Genomic DNA, 22,251 nt, shown 5'->3' with positions numbered 1-22,251 from the left:
GAATTTTTCCCAACTATTTAAACCTCAGGACCCTCACTCAATCCCAGTAATCAAGCCAAGGTACTATTCTTGCATTCACCCCTCAATGACATTTGTGTGCAGCATTTAAGAATATGGAAACTCAGAAAAAGCTTAAGGGAATACTGTTAAGGAAGGCAGGGCTTGGCTCTGAACCCCACACTTTGTAAGCCCAAAGCAGAAGACTCTTTCTCAGTTAGTGCTGGCAGCCCCGCGCTATCCCTGGGGCTCACTGCTCTCCAGCATGGTGCCAGGCTACGAGGACAAGGTCCTTCCAGCACACACCAGCCACCACAGCCTGTTTGCATCACCTGGTTTTAGCAGAGGCAAAAATAAATAAATAATTTTAAAAAAAATCAAATATTTATACCAATGGTACAAAACAAAGCAGACATCTCAGACCCCTTCATTGTAATGATGCATTAGTGGACAGATCAGAAGGTTCCTTCTTTAAAGTGGGCAACTTTGAACGTGATTGGGAACTTTCCATCTGCTCCAGTCCCTCCCATTCAAGCACAGGGTGGCAAGAGCCCACTCCTGAGGAAGGCACACTGGCATTGGGTACCAATAAGAGCTTTGCTGTGGCTTTCCCTCTTGCATTTAAAGATTAACTGCAGCAATTAAGAGAGAAAAGCTAATAGCATCTTCCCAGTCTCTAGAGCAAACAGCAGTGGAGATGCCCTTGCAGCAGCCAGTTCCTGGTCTTTCAAACTGCTTTTAAACCCTTTCAGTGCTTTTAAACCCTGTCTGTGCTTTAACTCTTGGCTGGCCTTTTCTTCCACGCCTTTGTTGCTCTGCTGAAGTTTAACAAAAACTGTGATGAAGAAGCAAACGAAAATGATGGGAGACGTGGCATAAGGGAAATGAGCCTAAATTTAGCCTTTTCTTCAAACAAATAAATAAATAAATCACTAAATAGATCTGCAGTGGGAATGCCACTGCCCGAAGGGGTCTGCAGCAGGAGCAGAGGCTGTTGCTATGAGACTTGTTGCTAACGGCATAACTCCTATCCTCTTCCTACAAACAAAACCACTGATTGTCAGCAAAGAATTCAGCCCTTTTACCTCCATCTGCTATGGGGAGGTCTGAACAGGCATTATGTACAAGATAATAAACAATATCTATTTACTTTGTACTTCTCCAGATTTATTTATTTTTATTTTAGTGCACACAGACCAAAATACAGATTGAAGTCTCACAGAGCTGGACACGGACATAGACTGGATGAGATGGTCCCTGGCCCAAATACCTCATCCTCCAAACAGACCAGAGGTGGGCAGGAAAGTGGGAGATGAAAGAAAAAAAGTTTGTGGCACAAACTGCAGCATCGTGGGCCCCTCAGAGTCTTGCATCATCCCTGGCTTATAATGCGTATTTAAATGCTCTGTAGGTAAGGTAAATGAGTTACTGTACCGTTATCATCCCTTTCCCAGCTGGCTTGCCATTCCCCAGAAGGAGAGTTCTTGTTATTTTCTTGCTGGAGACGATCTAGAGAAGACAAAGAAAACAAAGTCATGATTGTACGAGTGATCAAAAGCAGACTCATAAGCAACTGATCATTGCTCATGTTAGTTAATTCACATTAAGCATTCACAGCAGTAAAAAAAAAAAAGATGTCACGTTCAGAGATGACCATGATGTTGTCAGTGCTGCCACCATCACTGGAGGCACCTGAGTGAAGCTCTGCTCTTCCCAGGTCAAAAGAGCCCCATGGCACAGACTGGGATGTAGCAACCCCAAAACACCACCGAGTCCATAGGGCATTAGGTGGTTTTTGAACAGTGTGGAGCAGCAGCAGCAGCACAAGAGGCTGGAGCAGCCCCTGCAATGCCAAACCCCCCGTTTAACCCACGGACCAGGTGCTTGTGTGGTACAAATCAGTGGGATCTCACCAAGCCAGAGCTGCTGTGATTTGTCCCAAGCACAATCACAACTCAACCTTTCAAACACTGCGTTAAATACTCCCTTCAACCACAAACGGAATCTTTTTTCAGCCAACATGATCCCTGCCAGCAACTTGCTTCCAGAGCATGTTTCCATGGAGAAACCACGACACAAGCCAGATGCTCTCCCCGAGCATCCTCCTAAACTTACGGGCTGCACAGCAAGGCACAGGGGGTGGTGCCCACCCTCCTCCCCCCCCCCCCCAGGCATTTCCCCCTTCAGCTCTGCCTTGTAAGAAGCTTCTGGGAGCTGAATTAAACCCCTTGCGATTTTCCCAGCTCAATGACTTTTAGGTGCCTTCAGATTTGGGGACTCTGTAAGTCTTTCACATGGGATGCAGACCCCCCATACAACAAACTGCAACCTGCTGGAACCAGCCATGCTCTTCTCCCGCACCTACCAGAGCCCCCTTCAAAATCTATGGGTTACAATTTAAAAAGTGCAGCCCCACCTTGGTCCTATACCACAGTCAGAAATAAATAAGTAAAAATGAATGAATGCAATGGCTTAGCTTCTTGCTACCACCATCCAGGTGACTCAGCCACGCTTGGATTCTTCCTATTGCTCTCCAGAAATGCCTTTTTTACCCTCCCCTTTTTGCGATTTTGAGGCAAAACCCCTTCCCATCATGGCTAGCAGCACTGGAGCTCCTCAAGTTATGCTGGAATTGTCAATCCAGCCATATCCTGGCGCTTTTGCACCAAAAACGTGTACGAATCACCATATAACACAGCTAGATGCTTGTGCCTTGCTGTGCCATAAGATTTCTTTGCAACCCTGGCAAGAAGCAACCATGGACACCAAGCAGCCTGCAATTTGATCCCTCCTAAGGTTTCACTCAGCCACAGAGGTCATTACAGGCCCCCAAGCAATCCCAACATCCTTTTAAATCTCGCCACAGACCTAATTAGCTGCAGTAAAACAATCCAGCTGATCTGACAGGGCTCTGATGCAAACTCAAAGCTGGAAAGTCAGGTGCTCATTGTGCAGTTCATCAGAGGCAGGTTACTGCTGCCCGAGACTGCCCTCCTTCCCTTCTAACAGCTGCTCGTGCCTCAAAACCAGGTGGGCTTTGGAAAACATCTCACCAGATAAAAAACAGACTTCAGAAACCCCACAGCAGCGTGGCTGAGCCCACAAGCCCAAGTCCTCCCTGTTCCACCCCTCTCCTCCCCAGGCCCTTGTGGTTCCCCACATCCCCCTCTGCCCTGGGCTCTGCCATGCAGGGATGCTGCACTGGTCACAGGGAGAAGACAAAAACGTTTCAGGCAGAGGCTTTCAGGGAAAATGGGAATGTGAGAAGATCCTTCTGTTCCAAGCTGGTGTCCCGCTGAAGTTCACATATCACTTACGAGAACTGCTACAAAAACTCATCAAAATCTGGGCACGTGCATAAGGCAAGTTCTCTTCCGCAGAGCACAAATACTTCTGTGAGGTCACACAAGTTTAGAGTTCTCTTCTTGGTGAAAAGGACACAAAATGATTTCAAGAGAGCCGGGTAGCACGCAACTAGAGCCAGAACCTCACGCTGCCAGTGGGGCCATACAGATCTGCCTTTGTTGCCCCAGCAGAGGGGTGTACCGAGCTCATCACCTTTTAAAGCACCAGAGGCAGTTAGGCTCCTAGAGGAGACCTCACATGCAGGAAGAGAGGGGGCTGACTCCTCCACCCTCTTCCCCAGTGTGTATGGATGATGCTTCTCTCCTTCTGTGGACTTCTGCAGAGGTAGGATTAGTAATGGTGAGGTTCCAGCTCTGTTTCCTTACGTCCTTAAGTTCTCCTTTTGCAGTATCCATCAAGACTGTGGCCCTCGCAATGAGCGCTGCTGAACTGTCCCACACCAGGGATGGCTGCATTCTAACAACAGGAAAACGAATGCTGCATGGTTTGGCCTTTATCACTGAGCACCAGCCTGGGCTGTTTCTTAATTTCTGCAGGATCAGAATTAGGTCATCACAGAGCTCTTCCAAAAACACCGACGTTAAACCTCAGACCGTAAATGTCAGTGATCTTCTGACAAGTTCTTTAGCTGGCAATAACAAAGTTATTCAGCTCCCTTTGGCATATCTGGTGCCAGATTAGTCTGTGTAATAAAGCAACCACGTTCATAAGCCTTCCTGGACACCTCGGGCTGGCTGTCCATGCCAACGCACCTACTGCAGTGCTTGCTTTCCCCAGCACCGAGCATACAAGAGGCAGCTTCTCCCAGCCCCTACATTCATGCCAGGTACCACAGCAGCCCCAGGCAGCTGGAGGCTAAAAAAGAACGGAAAAATCTCCCTCATTTCTCACCTCTGAGTCAGAGCATGCTCAGAAGACAAAGAAGTTTGGAGAATTTAGCTGGCAATTCTGAGTCTGGGCTCATGAATGCAAAGACCTTCCGAAGACTTACAAATAGCATGTGTCCTGAAAGCTCTTCCACAAGAACACAAAGACAACATTGCTGCACCAACATGCTACAGAGGAGATATGATTTCCTTCACAACGCCAAGGTTGTGTTTTCTGAATGCTTTCTTCTCAAACAGAAAAAAAGCAGTAATTTTTATTACAAAAGCTTTGCAAAAAAATAATAAAAAAAACAGATATGAAGGTAGACTGCAACGTATCCTAACTTTAAACATCTGGAAGTTTAAAGTCTAAATCCAAGCTGGTGATCAGGGCTGTTACTATTAACCCTTGGTGAGAAACAGTTATCTCCAACACCTTCCAGTGCAGGTGACCAAGGTAACTGGGTGCAAACACCCTCACACACCTTTCCCAGAGATCTGATTTCTCTCTGCAGTCAACAGCAGAAGCCCATACTATGACAAGCTGAGACTTGAACAAGTAACCAATGGCCCTGAAATGGAACACTTTGACCTAAAATGTGCAACAAGCAATCAAATTTTTATTTATTTTTTATTTTTTTATTTGCCAGGAAGGACCCAACAAACTTCACAGTAAAGAAGAGAAGCATCTCTGTCTCCCCAGCTTGCCTGCAGCTGTTGTGATTTGGGGTCCCTTTGCTGAAGGACAGCGAGCAGCAGGGAAAGAACATCAGAGACTCACCATGCCCAGCGTGCAGGAAAATTCACCCAGGAAGTCATGCTCGTATAGCTGCATGCTTGATTTGTCCTGGTCAAACAGAGCAAATTTGAGCTTCTGCACTTCTTCAAAGTGGTAGTCAACTATGAACTTCTTGGAGAAAGCTGGGTTGAGGTTATTCACCGCTGTCTCTGTCCTGTCGAGCTGCAAAGAAAAAAGGGGGCATTTAGACATCTGTACCTCACATCTTTGTCACCGCAATGTCTCTTCTGACTTCAGCTGGAGTCCCGACACGCAGAAACCCTGTAGTGGCCATCAGAGCATGAGAGCACCAGGCATGCAGCAGACACATCCCTACATGCAAGCCTTAATATTCTGTATGCAAGGTGGAATGCATCTAAACAAGGAACACCTCATGCAAATAAATAAGACTTCAATAGAGCCTGTCACCCAATATAGATCTGGAAGTTCTTCAGATGGAGAGAGCATCTTTGTGTTTATAACCTTCTTCATACAAACAGGATAGGGACACAGGGAATACATTGAGACCAGCACAGGAGAAACATGAGGTGGGGCCAGATTTGGATCTCCCAAGTCTGGGGCAGGTCTTCCAGCAGTCTAGATATCGGCTGGCTGGAGAAACAACTTATCCCAGTTCTGTTTGTTCCCTAAAAACAACCCGCTGAGCACAGCCAGCTTTCTTCCCCCAGCCCCATTTTGGTGATGAGATGGCCTCAACATACACAGACTTGAGGCTCCAGACTGCAAAAATGGTGTGAAAAATCCTCACCCTCCTGTTGCTGCTGCTATAAAACCTGCAGTTTGGATACCCCAGTGTGAAGGGAAGAGAGTTTGTCAGCTCAGACATGTTTAGAGGGCTGGGAGGATAACATGCACCTTCTCAGGTGTTTTGGCAGTGGCAGGAGTTGCAGTAATGCAGCAACCCTGTCTTGGACATGCTGCAAGCCTGAGACACATAATTAACCATATGACACACGGACTTCATGTCCATGTCCTCCCACTGCCATGAGAAACACTTGGCACTGCTCTCCAAGACAACCTTCCAGAGGGAGATGACCAGGATGCACCCTGCAGAGGAAGAAGTGGGAGGAAGGCTGATGGGTGCAATGCCCTCCTCTGATGCCCCAAAAATCCTCCTGAACCAGCACAAAGGTGGCCACGACCAGCCCATTGGCTTCCTACATCCTGTGAGCAGCCAAGGGCCAGACGGCCCTCACCCACAGGGCATGAGCCCAGCCAGCAGAGCATGACCTGGAGCATCTCAGATCTGCTGACTAAGAAGTGCTGTGCTTAGAAGGAATTCACATACGTGGCATGAGTTGTGGGAGCTGATCAGAGCAGAGAGCAGACTAAACCTCACATTTGGCTCCTCACGCTGGGTCTGTCCTTCCACACAACACTTTGAACATTTTGCCAGAACATGGAAATCTGCCCTTCTCCTTCCCCCAAGCCACTTAAAGCACCCACCAGGACAAGGAGAGATGCTCCTTCCTCTCCTCCAGCCCAGCTGTACCACGTCTCACCAGGCTGTTCCCTCAGTGCTGCTCACTCCAAGGAAAACCATCACATCCACCTGCAGCATCCTGCAGCCCTGGCCAGCATCACTTCTCATCCTGCAGTCCACACAGCCAGCGGAGAAGGCTGAGCTGCCTGACGCAACCCAGGTCCCAGGGCAACACCTCCACAGAAAGCAGCTCCTGCACTGGCACCTGTGGACTGCAGGACGGATGGATGCCTGCCAGAGCAGCAGAGCCAGAAATAAGTACACCACGACAGAAAAAGCATAAAATGAAAACACATACCTCTGAGTCCCAATGGAACTCATTCAGCATAGAGGAGAGAGTTTGGAGGGACTGAGTGGAAATGTGGTAAGTTTGCTATATATACCAACTATCGCAGTATTTTTAAAGTTGGTCACTTACTCTGTCTTAATTGCCAGGAAAAGACTAAAGTAAATGCTGTATTCTCAAAATAGCCACCTGCCTCACCCTCCGGGGAGATGGAAATCAAATAAATCAACATAAGCGGGTTGTGCACCAGTCAGAGCAATGCAGCTTCACACAGATCCTTCCCTCTCTGCCACCGCCTGTGCTGCGGGACCCAAACATCTGCTGAGAGAGACGCTTCTGGTGGACCAGGAGCAGTAGCCATCCATGAGTGTTGAGCTTGTCCAAACAAGCACAACACATACAAATTCCCTTTTGAGGCTAGCATATGAGATTAAGTCCATCAGAGATGGATTTTAGCTCCTTTCATGTTCCCTGAGCTACTGGGAAGCCAGGGACCAAGTCAAATGAGGATGAAAAGTGAGCTCACAAGGCAGCTGCTTCCCCTTTGGGATAATGGATAGCTGAGAAGGGGACAGCAGACTGCCTGTGCTTCTTCCCACCCTGCCATTATCCAAAATGCATCCATGGCAAGGCTGGAGGCAAGTGGCATGCCATTTTGGGGTGCTGTAGAGTTGTGGAGCACCCAAAGATACAAAGAGCCCAGGTCTCTGCAAGAAGAGCTGTCCCTTACACTGAAACAAAAATAGCCTTTTTCTGAGTGCAAATGGAGAATAAAAAAAATGTAGAAAGAGCAGGAACTGCACTGTGGAGATGCTCTTGAAATCAGACACTTACTACTGCTCAAATGCTCTTATACGCTGCCACACCAGCAGGGATACACCAGCCCGACGAAAACTGCTGGGCTGGGTGAAAGGGGACATCCAGGCTGGGAGACTGGAGAATAACAGACTGGTCTGGGTTGGAAGGGACACTTAAAGATCCCCCAGTCCAACTCCCTGCCATGGCCAGGGACATCTTTCACTAGATTAGGTTGCTCGAAGCCCAATCCAACTCAGCTTTGAGCACTTCCAGTGCTGAGGCATCCGTTTCTCTGGGCAACCTCATCAAGGGTCTGAGGACACGTGCATTACAGGGACGCTAGGTGCCCACTCCCTGGCCCAAGCTGCTAAGGAAGAGCTACAGAAACGTGGCTGATCATGAGCTATGTTCAAGGCTGGGCTGAGGCACCACCTCTGAGGCTGTGCCACAAGAGTCCCGTGTCACGCAGGCAGCAGAGAGGGAAGAGCAGCCTTCCCCATTAAAACCAGCTCCTGGGCACCAGGTGAAGCTTTGAAGGAAGTAACTTGAGGTCTCATCTCCAGCTTTACCAGGAACGGGTGGGCCAGGGAAGGGGAAAGAGGAACACAGTGAGCATGTCGAGAGTTCACCCTTGCAGAGAGAGGAGGCTTCTGTCAACACCCAACTGACCAAGTGTTTAGCTGCCTGCTTACTGTGTGAAGCACAAAAAAGTCACAAGCTTCAGCTGCTTTCTTGCACATATTTCAGTCTTCAGTTTGGTACAGCTCTTTCCCTTCTACCCTGCTGGTAATCATTGTGCACAAGGGCTTTTCACACAACATCCACCAGGAGGCAACCAGGCCACGGGCTCCCGCCTCCTCCTTCTCGCCTGGACACTCACACATTTGTGTGCCCTGCAAAGAGCAGAAGTGGCTTTGCAACCCAGGAGCAGAAAAGCACAAGGGTTTTTAAGAGCCTTCGGTTAGCAACCGGGCTAACTGAAGATTTCTGTTCGGCCAAGAGCAGTTCTACAAAACAAGCACACATCTGGGAGAGTTTCTCTAATTGCAACCCTTGCGTTAAATGAACGCAGCTGAAGAGCCCTCCAGTTTCCAAGGAGAGGTTTACTGGAGGCATTCAGGCATCCCCAGCACTTGGGAGATGCTCTCCTGAGGGGCAGGGAACACGGGATGGAACATTTGGGAGCAGAGACTCCATGCCATACTGCCGTCCTCCCCTCCAAAGACACCCTAGGAGCCCCAGGCTGGCAGCTGACGGCCTCCATACCCCTCTGAGATTCAGCAACAGAGGAGATGAGGGGTGCCCAGTGCCACCACACCGAGGCTCAGGAAGGAGGGATGACTCAGGCTGGCACAAAAGCAAGGGCACAGCTGAGTCATGGGCCAGGTCTTTCCTGGCTCCTGCCAGCCGACAGCACCAGGCAGAAGGCTGACACATTACCCATCGTTATGTCACTTCTGGGCCTGTGCTTTTTGTTCCTCCCTCCCTCCACCACCCCCTCCAAGGCTGATTCATTAATATTTTTTTTAATTCTTCTTAAGCTCAGTGAGACAAAATAATTGTATTTGGGAACAAAAATGACAGCCAGAAGAACAGAACCCCTGCTGTCAGCATTTGCAGGCGCTGCAGCCCCACTACCCAGGGACGGGTGCTGGCATGACGATGGCTGGGAGGATCCTGAAGGCCCTTGTTCTAAGCAAGGCCACAACATGTCACTCATGTCACTCTCCCCAGTGCAGAGGAGGCACCTGCAGTGTCAGTGCTTGCCAGCACATGCTATGGGATGAGGGCATGCTGCTGAGCACATTGTGGCCTGTCCCTGTCCATCCCCTGTATTTCAGCTTTGCTATTCGAGGCAACACTTTAGACAGGAAACGGATTCATCCTGGAGCAACTGCCTCAACTGTGACAACCCCCTCAAATCACCAGTCCCTCCTCTTGCCATACATCAGTCCAGTATCATACATTCATAGAGCATCTCAAGTTGGAAGGGACTCACAAGGATCATCAAGTCCAACTCATGGATCTGCACAGGACCTCCCAAAAACTGGACAGGATGTCTGAGAGCAGCGTCCAAATGCTTCTTGAACTCCAGCAGGCTCGGTGCCATGACCACTGCCATGGGGAGCCTGTTCCAGTACCCAACCACCCTCCAGTGAAGAACTTTTTCCTGATACTGAATCCAAACCTCCCCGTCACAGCTCCGTGTCATTCCCTTGGGTCCTGTTGCTGTGCACTGCAACCACATGATGGGGGCACAGGAGGCTGTGGGGGCACAAGGGTTTGGGTGCTGGCCATTCCCACAGCGTGCTGGAGGCTCGGGGCCAGACACATCTCCTGCACACGGACACCAGAAGCAGCCGTTCCCACTGGAGAGCTCCACATATCTCCAGCTTGGGCCACATGCTGACCTGCACTGAAACAGCAGCAGAGCATTGAGCAATCTGCCATTCAAGGCTGGCTTCCAGCACCTATCTCGTCAATTATAAAGAAGCTAAAAATAGCAGAGGAAGGGGAAAAAAAAAAAAAGAGCAAAACCAGCAAAACCACACATTTGTATTGCAAAAGAAGCATTGGAATCAAAACTGCTGGACTGAGACACTGCTGACAGCAAAAGAGGAATTCCTGAAAAGCACAACTAGGTCAAAGAGATGACACCTATCAAGATGGGAAAGCTCATTAGTCTCATCCAACCTGATGAGCAAAATTAATTACAGACCATGGCAAAGGCAAGGTCTGCCCCCACACCCTCCCTGCTGACATCAAGATCAGCTGTAGGACACCTTATCCAATGCACCTCGATTCATCAACTCCTTGGCACTAGTTCATTAGTTCAGATATCAGAAAAATGAGACCACCTGGGAATTGGGACATTTTTGTTGCAGGTTGGTGATTTAATACCCCTTGGCTGCTCATTCTGTGCTGTGCTGACCAGGTCTGTATCCAACACCACTACTTGCACCCATCCATCACATCTCAATGTGCTGCTTATCTGCTTCCTCATGGACAAACCTAAAAAAAGCTTTATACCATCTAACTACAATCACACTTATAAAATAAAACCCACATATGTTTTTTAGTGTGTCAGTGTTAGGTCAGAGGTTGGACTCGATGTTCTTGAGGTCTCTTCCAACCTAGTTAATTCTGTGATTCTGTGATTTTTATTTTTATTTTTTCTGCAGGCATTTTGGCCCAGAAACTATCCCTCTGTAGCCAAAAGGGAGACCTCCCTAAGTGAAACCTCTTGCCACTGCAGTAACACTGCTGGCAGCAACCTTGGTCACTACCAGCCAATTTTAAAGCCAGTTTGAGCATCTCTGGATGAACCACAGTGCATCAACATGCACAAGTGCAGTCCCCAAAGTGGCTTGCAGTGGGGTGTGTACTCCAGTGCTACTTCCAGCAGGAGGGGGATATCACATCCAGCTGGCAGGTTGCTTGGAAGCAAACTTTGGGGATCAGACCATTTCATTTATGCTATGAAATAATTCAGACAGCCAGAGGGTAAATTCCCTCTCAATCCATTAACCCCATTAGCAGCAGCCTCATCCTGCTGAAGTGGAGGGCTGGGAACATCAGAAGAGTGTCTGTAAAGTCTTCCCATTCACTCCGGATTTGCCAGCTGGTCGCTGCCTCTCTGCATCAGAACTGATCCACATCTCCTTGTGCACCCAGCTCACAATGTTCTCCTTCCTCTCCCATGTCCTGCCCTCTCAGCCCATTGAAAGCCTGTACTGAGGCCTGCTGAATGCTCACAGCAAGGCCTGTTGACCTTGATATGATTTTTGGAGGTACTCCTAACAAGCAGCCCTGGACTGCTCTGCACCACAGGACTGGCCTGCCAGACCTTCACCCAGTACATTCCTGTTCCCTAGAAGAACAACTCTGCAAGAGAAGCACAAGGAACAACTTTACCTGTGACCTATCCAAGAAACGGCTCATCTTGTCTCAGCCCTAAATATACCTGGCTCAAAGCAGGACCTCACATACCTAACCGTCCCTTGGGATTAGCATTGCAGACATCCAGATCTGAAGTGCTCCCAGCTTACTGCACACTGAGAAGTGACTGGGACTAGTTCACACATGGCAAGATCACTTCAGGCCACACAAAGGGGTTGCCACACACACACACTGTGATACTGCAGGGAGGAGCATCTGGAAGTCAGGCATATCCCGGTCAAGAGATAACGTGATGAGGAACAGGACCTGCAGAACCTCAGGGAGCTTGAAAGCTTGCACAGACCTCAGTGCAAGCTCACCCTTAAGAATTTATGTCTTGCTAAAAGCACCTCACAAGAGCCCTTATCGCAGGACTCCTATGCTCTGGCACAGAGGGAAGGAAAAGATAAAGATGCTGAAAGAAATGTTAACCCAGCTTGATCCAACCATGAGCAACACAGAGTCTGTGCTCTGGTTAGGAATCCAGGTTTGTCCTTGTGCCCAAAACACGAGTGTCATTTGGAGACATCAGGAGCAGCAAACCACAGGAGGCAGAAATCCACCCAGCTTCAGGACTTACCTCCACCCATTTTCCATTGACTTCCATGAACAGGACACAGAAGGGGTCGGATTTGGAAGTGACATCCCTGTCCAGAAGGTTTTGGCCGCAGACGGACAGCTCGACCTTGCAGACGCAGTACTGGGAGCCGATAGGCCCCACTGGCGAGGGAGTCCCGGTGTACGCCATGGACTCCAGCAGCAGCAACCCCAGGCAGTCTGTGGGACACGAGAGAAAGGAGAAAGACCTCAGGGCAAGCAGTAAGGCAGGCAGCCACACAAAGTGCTGGATGCAAAATCATTTACAAGGCTTTCCTGGCAGTCAAGCACCTGCCCTGCCCGGTCATCACCCCCACACAGGTGCCGTACCAGGCTTCCTGAGTGGGAGCTCAGCAGAACAACAAAATCCTGTCGTGGCTTTGCTCCACAAATAATAGGTTTTCAAGGAAAGGTGACGTCTTCTGTTTAGCCCCCAAAGAGCAGGAGGAAGCGAGGCAGCATCTTGGGCACAGCAGCAGAGCTGGCAGAAGGCAGCGAGCCCAGCATGGCCATCGCCTCTGCCTACAGACGGCTTTGGTTTTGTGACATCTCACCTCTGCTGGAGAGAGGGGAAGGTGGAAGGACCAACAAGTATGGACAAATACTAGGAGGAGAGGAGACTGAACTCGTCTAACCAGCCTGTGCTGGAACAAATTCACCGTACCGCATCACAGAAGGTGTCCCCTCCTGCCTGCCTCACCTCTGCATTATTGGAGCCACCCAGGGGTGCACGGCCAGCCTCAGGCACGTACCCACGCCTTGGGTACACAAACCCTGAGGGCTGCTTAGGAAGGCCTCCCAGCACAGGAGGGAGCTGACTGTGCAGGGTGCTGCGAAACATGACTTGAGGTATTTGGAGGTCACAGCCACGCCACCCTGCCAGGTCTCCTGCTGACATCTCCAAATTATAGTTTCAAATCCCAGCACGGGAGGTGTTCCCAGTCTCTTTCTCCAGCGTGATTTGTCTTTTGTGGGGAGAAATTACACTTCCATTATACTTTTCAACACGAAAATTGGTCATCGGCTGGCACTTTCGGAATGGCTGGGGAGCAGTAACAAGTCTCGAAGTGCAGGGATTTGCTCCCACGTGTGGGTCCTGTGAGCTGACCCACGGGAGCACCTGGACTGCCCCGAGCTGATCCAGCAGTCCCACGGCAGCAGCCCTGCACTCCCCAGGCTGTCCCTGCTGATGGATGGGTTTGTCCCAAACCACCATGGCCAGACGTGAGCTCTGCCCCAAATCTTCATAAAGAAAGGGGTGAGACCTTGTGGCTGGTGAGGTGCAGGGAAACTCTGACCCTGGGTTCTGGCTCAGTCCTGCTCCCAGCCTTTCACCAGGCTGGTGGCAGTGGCTCTGGCAGTAATTACAAAGCCGCATTTGCTGGCTGACCGAAGAGCCAGGCCAATATGACAACCGTATGACCTGGTGCACAGGATGAGTTACAGGACCTCGATAAAAACTCATTTGTTATAAGAAGAGCTTACCAAAAGTCTGCAATCAAAGCTACTCCACTGAGATAAATGGGAGCTTTATACCATTATTAATATGACAACCCCATATACCTCCCACTTGACATGTTCGCTTTCTGACGTGCAGTCCACTTGTGAAAAACATAAGATGCCTCCAACAGAAAAAAGAGAAGGGAGAAAAGGGAATGGAAAAAAAGCGAGGTCGTAGCATTGTCAGATTAAGTTATATTCCTAAATGCTTGTGGCTGGGGTTGCTATTGGAAAGAGAGCTCTGCCTGTCAGCTGGTTCAATACTTTTTCTCCATAGCCCTCTTCGTCAGGAGTGTTCCTGGCTCATCCGCTTTATCTCAAAACCTCAAACACCACCTTCCTTCCCCCTGATAAGCCATCTGCTGCTGTTTGGCATTGAAACCCCAATTAATATTATTTGTTTATTCTCCCTGGGCACAAGTCTCAGCAGGCGCTGCTGCTGACACAGAGGGAGCAGGGATGTCACTCTGAGCACCCAGCCTCGCGTGCCACAGCCCTGCCGTGGAGTCCCACGAAGGAGGAAAACAGCTCTCCCTCACAAGGCTAAGCCTTCCTGCCCTGTCTGCTAAGATTTCTGCTGAACAGCAGCCTGGCTTTAAGTCCCGGTGGTACAAGCTCTATCACAACCCATTGCTCATCCAGCTGACATGGAAGAGGCAGGAGTGGCACAACCGTTTCAGCTCCAGAGGAACCCAGAAACCTCTCCAGAAGAAGGCAGCTCCATCCCTGGTTGTGCACACACGTGTCCATCCCTCTTCCAGAACAGCCACCAAGCCCCAGCCCCACACAGAACTTGCTCCCCTCCAGAACAGCTCCATCTAGCACCATCCTTCCCAATTCCCAGCAACAAGAAATCAAACAGTGTACGTGAGGAACCCTAATCTGCTGCAACCCCGAGGAGAAATACCCACTGGCTTCTTAAACTGGCTTCAGAATTAGGTGGAAGAAGTACTCCTGGCCCCTCCACCTTGGAGCCCTTGCTGCCTGCAGGCACTTGCTCCTCTCTGAGCCCACACTGCCAGTTGTGGCTGAAACAAATTTATTTATTTTTTTAATACACAGATCATGCAATTGATGTCTTAAAATAGCCAGTCCTGTTCTATTTATGCCACTATCTGCCTGCTACTCCCTCCAAAAAGCAAACTGTGCAGTTGTGCTGATGTGGATGGGGTCCTGCTGGAGTGGGAGATCCGGGTTGGGTTTTTCCATCTCCCCTTCCCCCCAGATCTCGACGCTGCCTCACACAAAACAGAGGCAGCAAATGACTCAGTGGAAAAAGCTTTTTTTCCCAGGGCTGACTGGCACTAAAACATCCTCTGAGCATGCTGAGCATCGCCTGCACTCCAGCCCCTGCTGAGCCTCCAAGAGCGCCGGCAGTGCGGGAAGCTCACAGCCGAAGCATCCACGGAGAGGAGGAGAGGTGGCCAGTGCTGACTGGGACCTGCTCCCAGCCCAGGTGCCCAAAATCAGGGACCGGGACACTGGCCTCTTCCTCCCCTCCACCCATGGACCATGGGATCCTGGTGTCATTACACAGGTGCCCAGCATGCAACTACCAAGAAGGCAAAAGGCAGCAGGACGGTGCCACCAGCCCCTTCCCCACAGCCCTGATAAAGGTGATTTTTCCACCAAGGAGCTGCTGATCCATCTGGCCCTCAGAGGCCAGCTCTCCACCGAGGATGGAGATGCCCAAGAGACGGGTGGACCTCTCACATCACCCACCAGCTCTGGTCCCTCTGGATACACCCAGGTGGCTGCACCCCATGCCTTGTGCCAACACCATGGTTCTGGGGCACAGCAGATGGGTCCCATCCTAAATGTCCCCAGCTGCACTCCAAGCACCTCACCCTCAGGTCAGCACATGGCTGAGCTTTGGGCCCATGAAGCTCCTGAGAGCACCTCTCACCAAGGCCAAAGAGTCAGCAAGAGGGATGTGGAGCTTTCCCTTGGGCCAAGCTGCCCACGCCCCACGGGGCTGCTCCTCTTCCTCTGCAGGCACAGCAGCTGTGTGCTTGCAAACCAGGCTAGAGGATGGATTCACCTGACAACCAACCCATATAAAAGGAAAGAGTCTTTTTCTCAGCCAGGTAAGCTCCCCAAACAATTCACCATGTACCCACGGAAATGCCAATGGTAACACTGAGAGATGGGGCAGGAGGCCAAAAGCATCCGTGATGCCGTAATAGGGCACGGACACATCTGCGTGTCCCAGCATCACAACCAGCCCAATTGCTCAGCATCCAGCCCCGGGAGCAGTCTCTGGGCAGAAGCACATTGGGAAGAAATGGGTCTTGGCCACCCTGCAGCTCGTACCTCTGGGCTGGGCGATGGCACACATCCAGTACCTCCCCCGGGGCAATGGGATGCTTTGAACTCGGGGGAAGCGGGGCTGGCAGCAGAGCCAGCTCTCCATCGTTATACATTCCAGTCTCTCCTCCTTTTTTTTTTTATTTTTTGTTCTCGTCTCTCTGCATTCGCTGCCCTAAATTAAGTCCTCCGACTCACTTGGCATCCGCAGCCAAATATTCTCCTAACATATAATCACAGCTGCCAGGTTCGTGCTTATCGCGCTGCCACGTGGCTTCCTGCTGAAAGGCACGCCAGCCTGCGGCTGCCCGGCTCCCAGCAGCGCGGGTCCAGCCCCACCGGGGGCGTGCATCTGCCCCGTCCCAGCTCCCCAGCTCCACGCTGCACCCCGGGAACACGGGAAGGGCGTTCCTGCAACATCTGACACTGGCCACAGCAGGTGCTTGAAGAAGAGCCCTCAGAAGGGAAGGGTGGAGAGGTGCGCTCAGATCACACAGACCCAGCAAGTCACGCCTCAAGGACCTCCTGAGATGGACACATCTCTGCACTTCATAATTTTGAGTGTTTTTTCCTACGTGACTGTGTCCCCCCAAGGCTGCTCTGTGTGCACAGCGCCCTGCAGCAAGGGATTTGGTGCCCAGCAAGCGCTGCAGCCACCCAGAAGAAAGGGGAGCCCCAGGGCGATGCACGCATCCTCTCCTCCCTCCTCCAGGGGAGAAGCACGCCAAATGGCCAGGGTAAGGTGGTTTTAAGCACGAACAGGAGAAGAAAAAAAGAAAAAAAAGAGAGAGAAAGGAAAAATAAAACTCTCTCACCATCACACCAGGTCAGAGTTTGCATTACTACAGGAAACAGCTGTGTGGTTTTAGGGAAGCAGAAGAACAATAACTCCTCGGCACTGGGATGAAGGGCGAGCAGGGCTTACACTGGGGAGAGCATAACGGCTGCGGGCGTGCAGAGCATTTCTGCAGGTCTCGAGGTGATGCCACAGTGGGGTGAGCAGCCAGAATTTGGGTTTGTGTACCCCAATCCACCTTTTTCACAGCATTTTAAGCAAAACATTTTGGGGGGCTTTTGTAACGTTAGCAGCACCCTCAAACTCCAGTGATTTCCTCTCTAAACTAAAAATCAACAAACTTCACAGAGAACACAAGGTATGTTTGTAACAGCCCCAAAAGTACCAGACTCATGGCAAGTCCCTCTGGGTCCCTCTTGGAAGCCCCCCCACCCCTCTCCTTTGGGAAGATCACTGATTTCCTGACGCCTCTGAGCTTACAGGCAGCAGAGGCAGCGGGAGAGCAGAGGGAGGAAGAAAAGCAAGGGAAAACCCACAGCACTGTCCTCTCCAGTTGGCAGCAAGGCTCTTCTGCAAATACCTCTGCTGCGGACGCCCCTGCTGGGAGCACCAAACCTCCAGCCCTGCGGATCGGCAGCACAGAGGCAGGCAGCCCCAGACCAGCACCTCTGGAAATGCAAACCTCAGCCCAGCCCACCAGGGAAGCACAAGGGGCCTGACACAGCAGGAAAAAAAAAGGTTTCAAGATGACATGAGTGTGTCATCTCCCAAATAAGCCCTTCCTGATGGAAACCATCCCGAACGCTGCCTTGCCAGGTAATTGCTGCTTGTGCTGACGGCAGGTTTTCTCGCACCGCTGCTGCAAAAAATCCCGTCTCGAGCAAGCTGTGACGATGGCCAGCGGCCTGGGGCCACCTCAGTGCTGACTCCAGCGTGACCCTGGGTGCATCTCACCTCTCTCTCCTCTCCTTTGCCTCCCCTCGCTCAGTGGTTCCTTGCTGCGGTGTGATGTGACGGGCTGACCGCACCAGGAGCTGCCCCACAGCCCCCTGGAGAGGCTTTCTAAAGAAACAAAGCTTATGTGGTCACAGTTTATCTATTTCCATCACTTCTTCCCCAAAGCCCTCTCCCTAGAGTACTTTCCAAACAGACTTTCCAGGCAGATTTTAGCCAGGGAAAACCACAACACAACCTCAGCTCTTCTTGGACAGCACAGAGCCTGGCCACCGGGCACAGGAGCCACAGAAAATTTGGCTTCCCTCAATTTCCAGGGACTGCCTTGCTTCCTGAAGTCAATCTTCACTTGCACTGTCCCAGCTCACCTTCAGAGCACAGAAAGGTGAAGCCATCACCGGAGTTTCGATGTTGACTTAGCCCCGAGGTGCTGCACGGCAGGCAGACTGAAGTCCTCCTCCTGCCTCCTTCATTCCATACACAGATCCCCCCAAATCCAGGCAGGACAAGCCACCCGAAACATCCAGCTCCTCTCCAGTGTCAGCTCTTAAATGAAAAGCCCAGTGGCCCTCGCAGGTTTGCAGCCCATGCTCTGAATGCAGATGTGTCCTGGCACCGCTTTTTGTCCCCAGGAGCTACCAGGGAGAGGCTGAATCGCCCTGCCACCCGCTGCTTCACCCAGACACACGCTCTGTTTCCATACAGCCAAATGCCTTTTGGTGGCATCTAAATTAATATATCACAGGGGAGAGAGTGAAAGGCGTCTTTAGTGGTCTGGGAAAGGGTTCAAACACCTTTTTTTTTGTGGTTGGGTTGCTCTGAAACAATCGAACGTGCACGGTGGCTTTTGGCAGCCCTCACTGCATGTGCAGCGTGGGCTCCTCGGTCCCCAGGGGTACAAATCCCACTGCTCAGAGAGGTCAGGGCTGGCCGAGAGAGCACCTCTGTGCCTGCAGGACTGCTCCTGCTCCCTGCCCTGGGCCATCCCCAGAAGCTGAGGCCACAGCGGACCCTGAAGACGCGGCACCCCAAAGGTGGGCCAGCTGGGTCAGCTGAAACGTAGATCACAGCACACCAAAAAACAGCCGTGGCCATCAGAGGGATGGAAACCCTACGGGGCAAGCTAACACACTGGTGAACTAATTCTCACTGCGGATTTTCTGATGCTCACCAGCTGAGCAAAGGTGGGGACGTCACCCCACATACCAGGGCGCTGTGGGGTGCCCGGCTGGCACCAGAGCAGCCACAGAGGTGAGTGTGGTTGCAGCCACGAATTCCAGCACTCTCTAATTTCAAGGGTCAAAGCTGGGTTCTGCCTAGTTCTGCCTGCAGAAGTTACGTGCGAGGAAACAGGACAATGCACGTGGACTTGAGCACGAGGCCATAGTCCCCAGAGGCACGTGCCCAGCAGACCACGCAGGGAGAGCTAAACCCAGCAAGAGAAGCTGCGTCCAGAGAGCAGCTGAAGGGATAACGGGGTAGAATTCACTAACCAGCATCCTAGCTTTGACAAGCAGCAGCTCAGGTTTTGCCTTTCTGTCCTGAAGAGCCCCGTCCAGCGTCTCCAGCCCCGAGGGCACGTGCTGTTGAGGGGAAGAAGCTCCCAGCGATGGGCGAGGGCAGCTCACAGCAGCCAAAAAGCCTCCCGCAGGGGGACAAAGCACAGGAAGCTGTGGGAGAAACTGCTCTCCTGCCAGGGGATGGCACGTGGGCTACAATCCACCCCAGAGCACGGGTCACCCAGGCTGCAAGCCCCATCCCGAGCTGGCAGCAGTCCCGGGGACCTGCCTGGCGAAGAGGGGACGCTGCCAGCCCTGCCTTTGGTCACCAGCTGGCTCGCAATGCCAAGCACCCTGCTGCCGTTTGGGATGCAGGACGGTGAGGAGGGCCAGCAACAGTCAGGGGATGCTTTGAGCAAGCTGGGCAGGTGGGAGAGATGCTCCCATCCCTGCAAGCACAGTCAGGCTCAGCTTCAGCCAAAAGCACCTGAAAAGCGACTGAGAAGCCCAGCTGGGAGCTGAGACACGCCAGCAGCAGCCTGCTTCTCCTGGCACCTCCATCACCCCTGCTGCAGGACTGCAGGACAGGACCCACGTCCTCGCAGAGGTCCCGCACCCACAGAAAGCAGAGTTTTCGGAAAGCTGGGTGTGTGAAGGAAAACATGCCCCCGGCCAGCAGGCAGCCTGCAGTGCCACCCGCCCTGCCCTGACCCTTGAGCAGAGTCCGTCCCAGCACTCGGGAGCAAAGGGCAGCGAGGTTTGCTCCCCAGCCTGCTCTGGATGAAGTCTAAAAGGCGTCATCGCCCAGCACTTCATCCCCAAAGCGACCGGGCTGTGCAAAACCTCGCCTCCTGGAAGGAAGTCACCCGGCACGACGAGCACGGGGACAGCACGAGCGCTGCGCTCCCAGCAGTGGCAGCGTGTATGCACGGCGCTCACCTGGTGGGAAGCAGCAGGCTTCGTCCTGGCAGGCAGAAGCAAGGCTTGCTCCTCCACCCCTGCGGTGACAGGCAGAGGGAAGCGGCTTTATTGCCAGTGCCACGCTTCACAGAGACCACGCAGAGACCTAGTGTGTTCAGAAGAGCGCTCAGAAAAATCACACGCTGGGAAAAGACAAAAAAAAAAAAAAAAAAAAAAAAAAAGAAAAGCATTTCCTCTAAACCTGAGAGAAAAAAAGGCAGGTTGTGACGGCTGGGAGCAGGAGGCAGCCCAGCCCCAGCTGGCACCAGGCACCCACAGCTCGCTGCACACTCGGCGCTCGGTAACTGCTCACAGATCAGCCACCAGCTCCCAGCACGGCAGCAGAGGGATGCTGCTCGGAGACGGAGAGGGGGAAGAGAGGCAGGGCAAGACGGGATCACGAGAGCATCATCCTCCACCACGAACACACCGCAATGGCTGGACCCAGTTCCAGTTGCCATCTGCAAGCACGTTTGGCTTAGACACACCACGACAACCACATATTGCTGCTTGAATACAGCCTTCCCCTTGGGCTCAATTTCGGAAAATCTGTGATTTAGGGCAGAAAATGTTGTGATGTCACCGTGAATCCTGGAGCTAGCGTCAAACCCTCCACAAGCTGCATCTACAGAGGAGCAAACGTAAACCACGAACCCCATGGCAGGGGTTCTCCTCTCAGACACAGCGTGCTGGGGACTGTGGGCAGGTTTGAACTTCCAGCCACTGCTTCTGAATTTTCTCACCCCTGATAAATATCTGGGGGTGAAATTACTTTTTCCTTCTGTACCCAGCATACCTAGCATGTATTGGCTATTTGACTTATTAAAGGCTTATCTAATGTATTAAAACCAAATATCTGGCTTTCTGAATTTCAGCTGAATTTCAGCTATTTCTAGCCAATACCATGCATCATGGGTGAGGGGAAAAAAGCATTACTTCAGTAATGAGAAACACCTTTAAGCATTTACCAACGCCACTGCAGGCTGGTGGCGGCACTGGGTGTTTGCTGAGCAGCCAGAACTTCAAAGCCTCTTCCCTGATCCTAAAAATAAGCATTAATTAAGTTTTGTGCAATGCTTGCTCGCACTGCCACAATGATGCTGGGGAAAGAAATGCTCTGGGTGCAGGAGGGGCAGTGAGAGCTCGTCCTTCCCTCTGCTGAATAACATCGAGCGTCTGTCCATCCACCAACTCATGACAACTCTGAGGAGCTGGGTACAAACCAGTTCAGCAGCAGAGGGATGCAGATGCCCACCAGCACCACACGTGCTGGGTTCCACCAGCAAGCAAAGTAAGGAGCACCCCAAGTCCTCGCTTTGGTGACAGCACCAGTGACGTTCCCCCTGGCTGGAGCTCACCCTGACGCTGCACACAGGTGAAGCCACATGCTCATCGTGAAAATCCATTTTTTTCCAGAATTATTACATTTCATCTGCCTGCTTCACAGCAGAGATGCTGCCAGGCTGGCACTTGACGCACAAAGCTTCGCCCTGATGTGGATTTGTTTGACAGGGACACAAAACCCTGAACACTGCTTATAATGAGAGTTAAGCCTGATAAATTCTCAGCTCCTTTCCAACAGCTTTAAAAATTGCTGGAGGGAACATAAAATTTGCTTTACATGGTTGCACAGCACTGGACTTGCCGTTTAACAGCAAAACACATGTTCCCAGCTCTTTGGATTTTTAAAATAAGCCTCTCAATGTCTGATGTTCCTTCTTAAATCCTCGCCGCCTGGAATTGCCTGGTCATGGAAAACCTGGGGCTGGGGGGCAGTGCCTATTTTAGACTTGAGCTTTTTCCTGTTGGATGCTGGAAAGAGGCAGAAAATCTGCCAGTTCCCAAACCCAAAGCCACAGGAAAAGGCAGCATGCGAATAAAAAGTGCAGTCACTGTTACTGAAGGCTACATTTGCTTATTTTTCTGGTGCTTTAAAGACATTGTTATGACAGCACATGGCCTCCTAACTCACCTGAGTACCTGGGAATCACTTTCTCCCTTGCTCCTGTGATCAAAACAAACAACCCGCCTGGATAGAACAACACCAGCAGCCAGGAGACTGAGCTAAAGATAAAATGAAGACTCAAGTCTCTCAACAAATATT

At 51.3% G+C, this 22,251-nt stretch overlaps 1 protein-coding gene across 2 annotated transcripts in view; it reads right to left on the bottom strand.

Annotated features, from left to right (window-relative positions):
• CPNE2 (copine 2) overlaps positions 1–22,251 on the bottom strand; it is a 51,282-nt gene that overhangs the window by 26,826 nt on the left and 2,205 nt on the right. For both annotated transcript variants that reach the window (XM_072043982.1, XM_038185438.2), the window contains 3 exons: positions 12,115–12,311; positions 5,011–5,190; positions 1,432–1,506 (listed from right to left, as the gene is read on the bottom strand). In XM_072043982.1, coding sequence (XP_071900083.1) covers positions 1,432–1,506; positions 5,011–5,190; positions 12,115–12,282 — 423 coding nt within the window. In that variant the 5' untranslated portion in view covers positions 12,283–12,311. The remainder of the gene's footprint in view (positions 1–1,431; positions 1,507–5,010; positions 5,191–12,114; positions 12,312–22,251) is intronic.

Source organism: Anas platyrhynchos, chromosome 12, assembly GCF_047663525.1.
Source record: "Anas platyrhynchos isolate ZD024472 breed Pekin duck chromosome 12, IASCAAS_PekinDuck_T2T, whole genome shotgun sequence".
Taxonomy (NCBI): Eukaryota; Metazoa; Chordata; class Aves; order Anseriformes; family Anatidae; genus Anas; species Anas platyrhynchos.
Note: the sequence above shows the minus strand (reverse complement) of the source record. Positions and strands in the feature narration are given on the sequence as shown.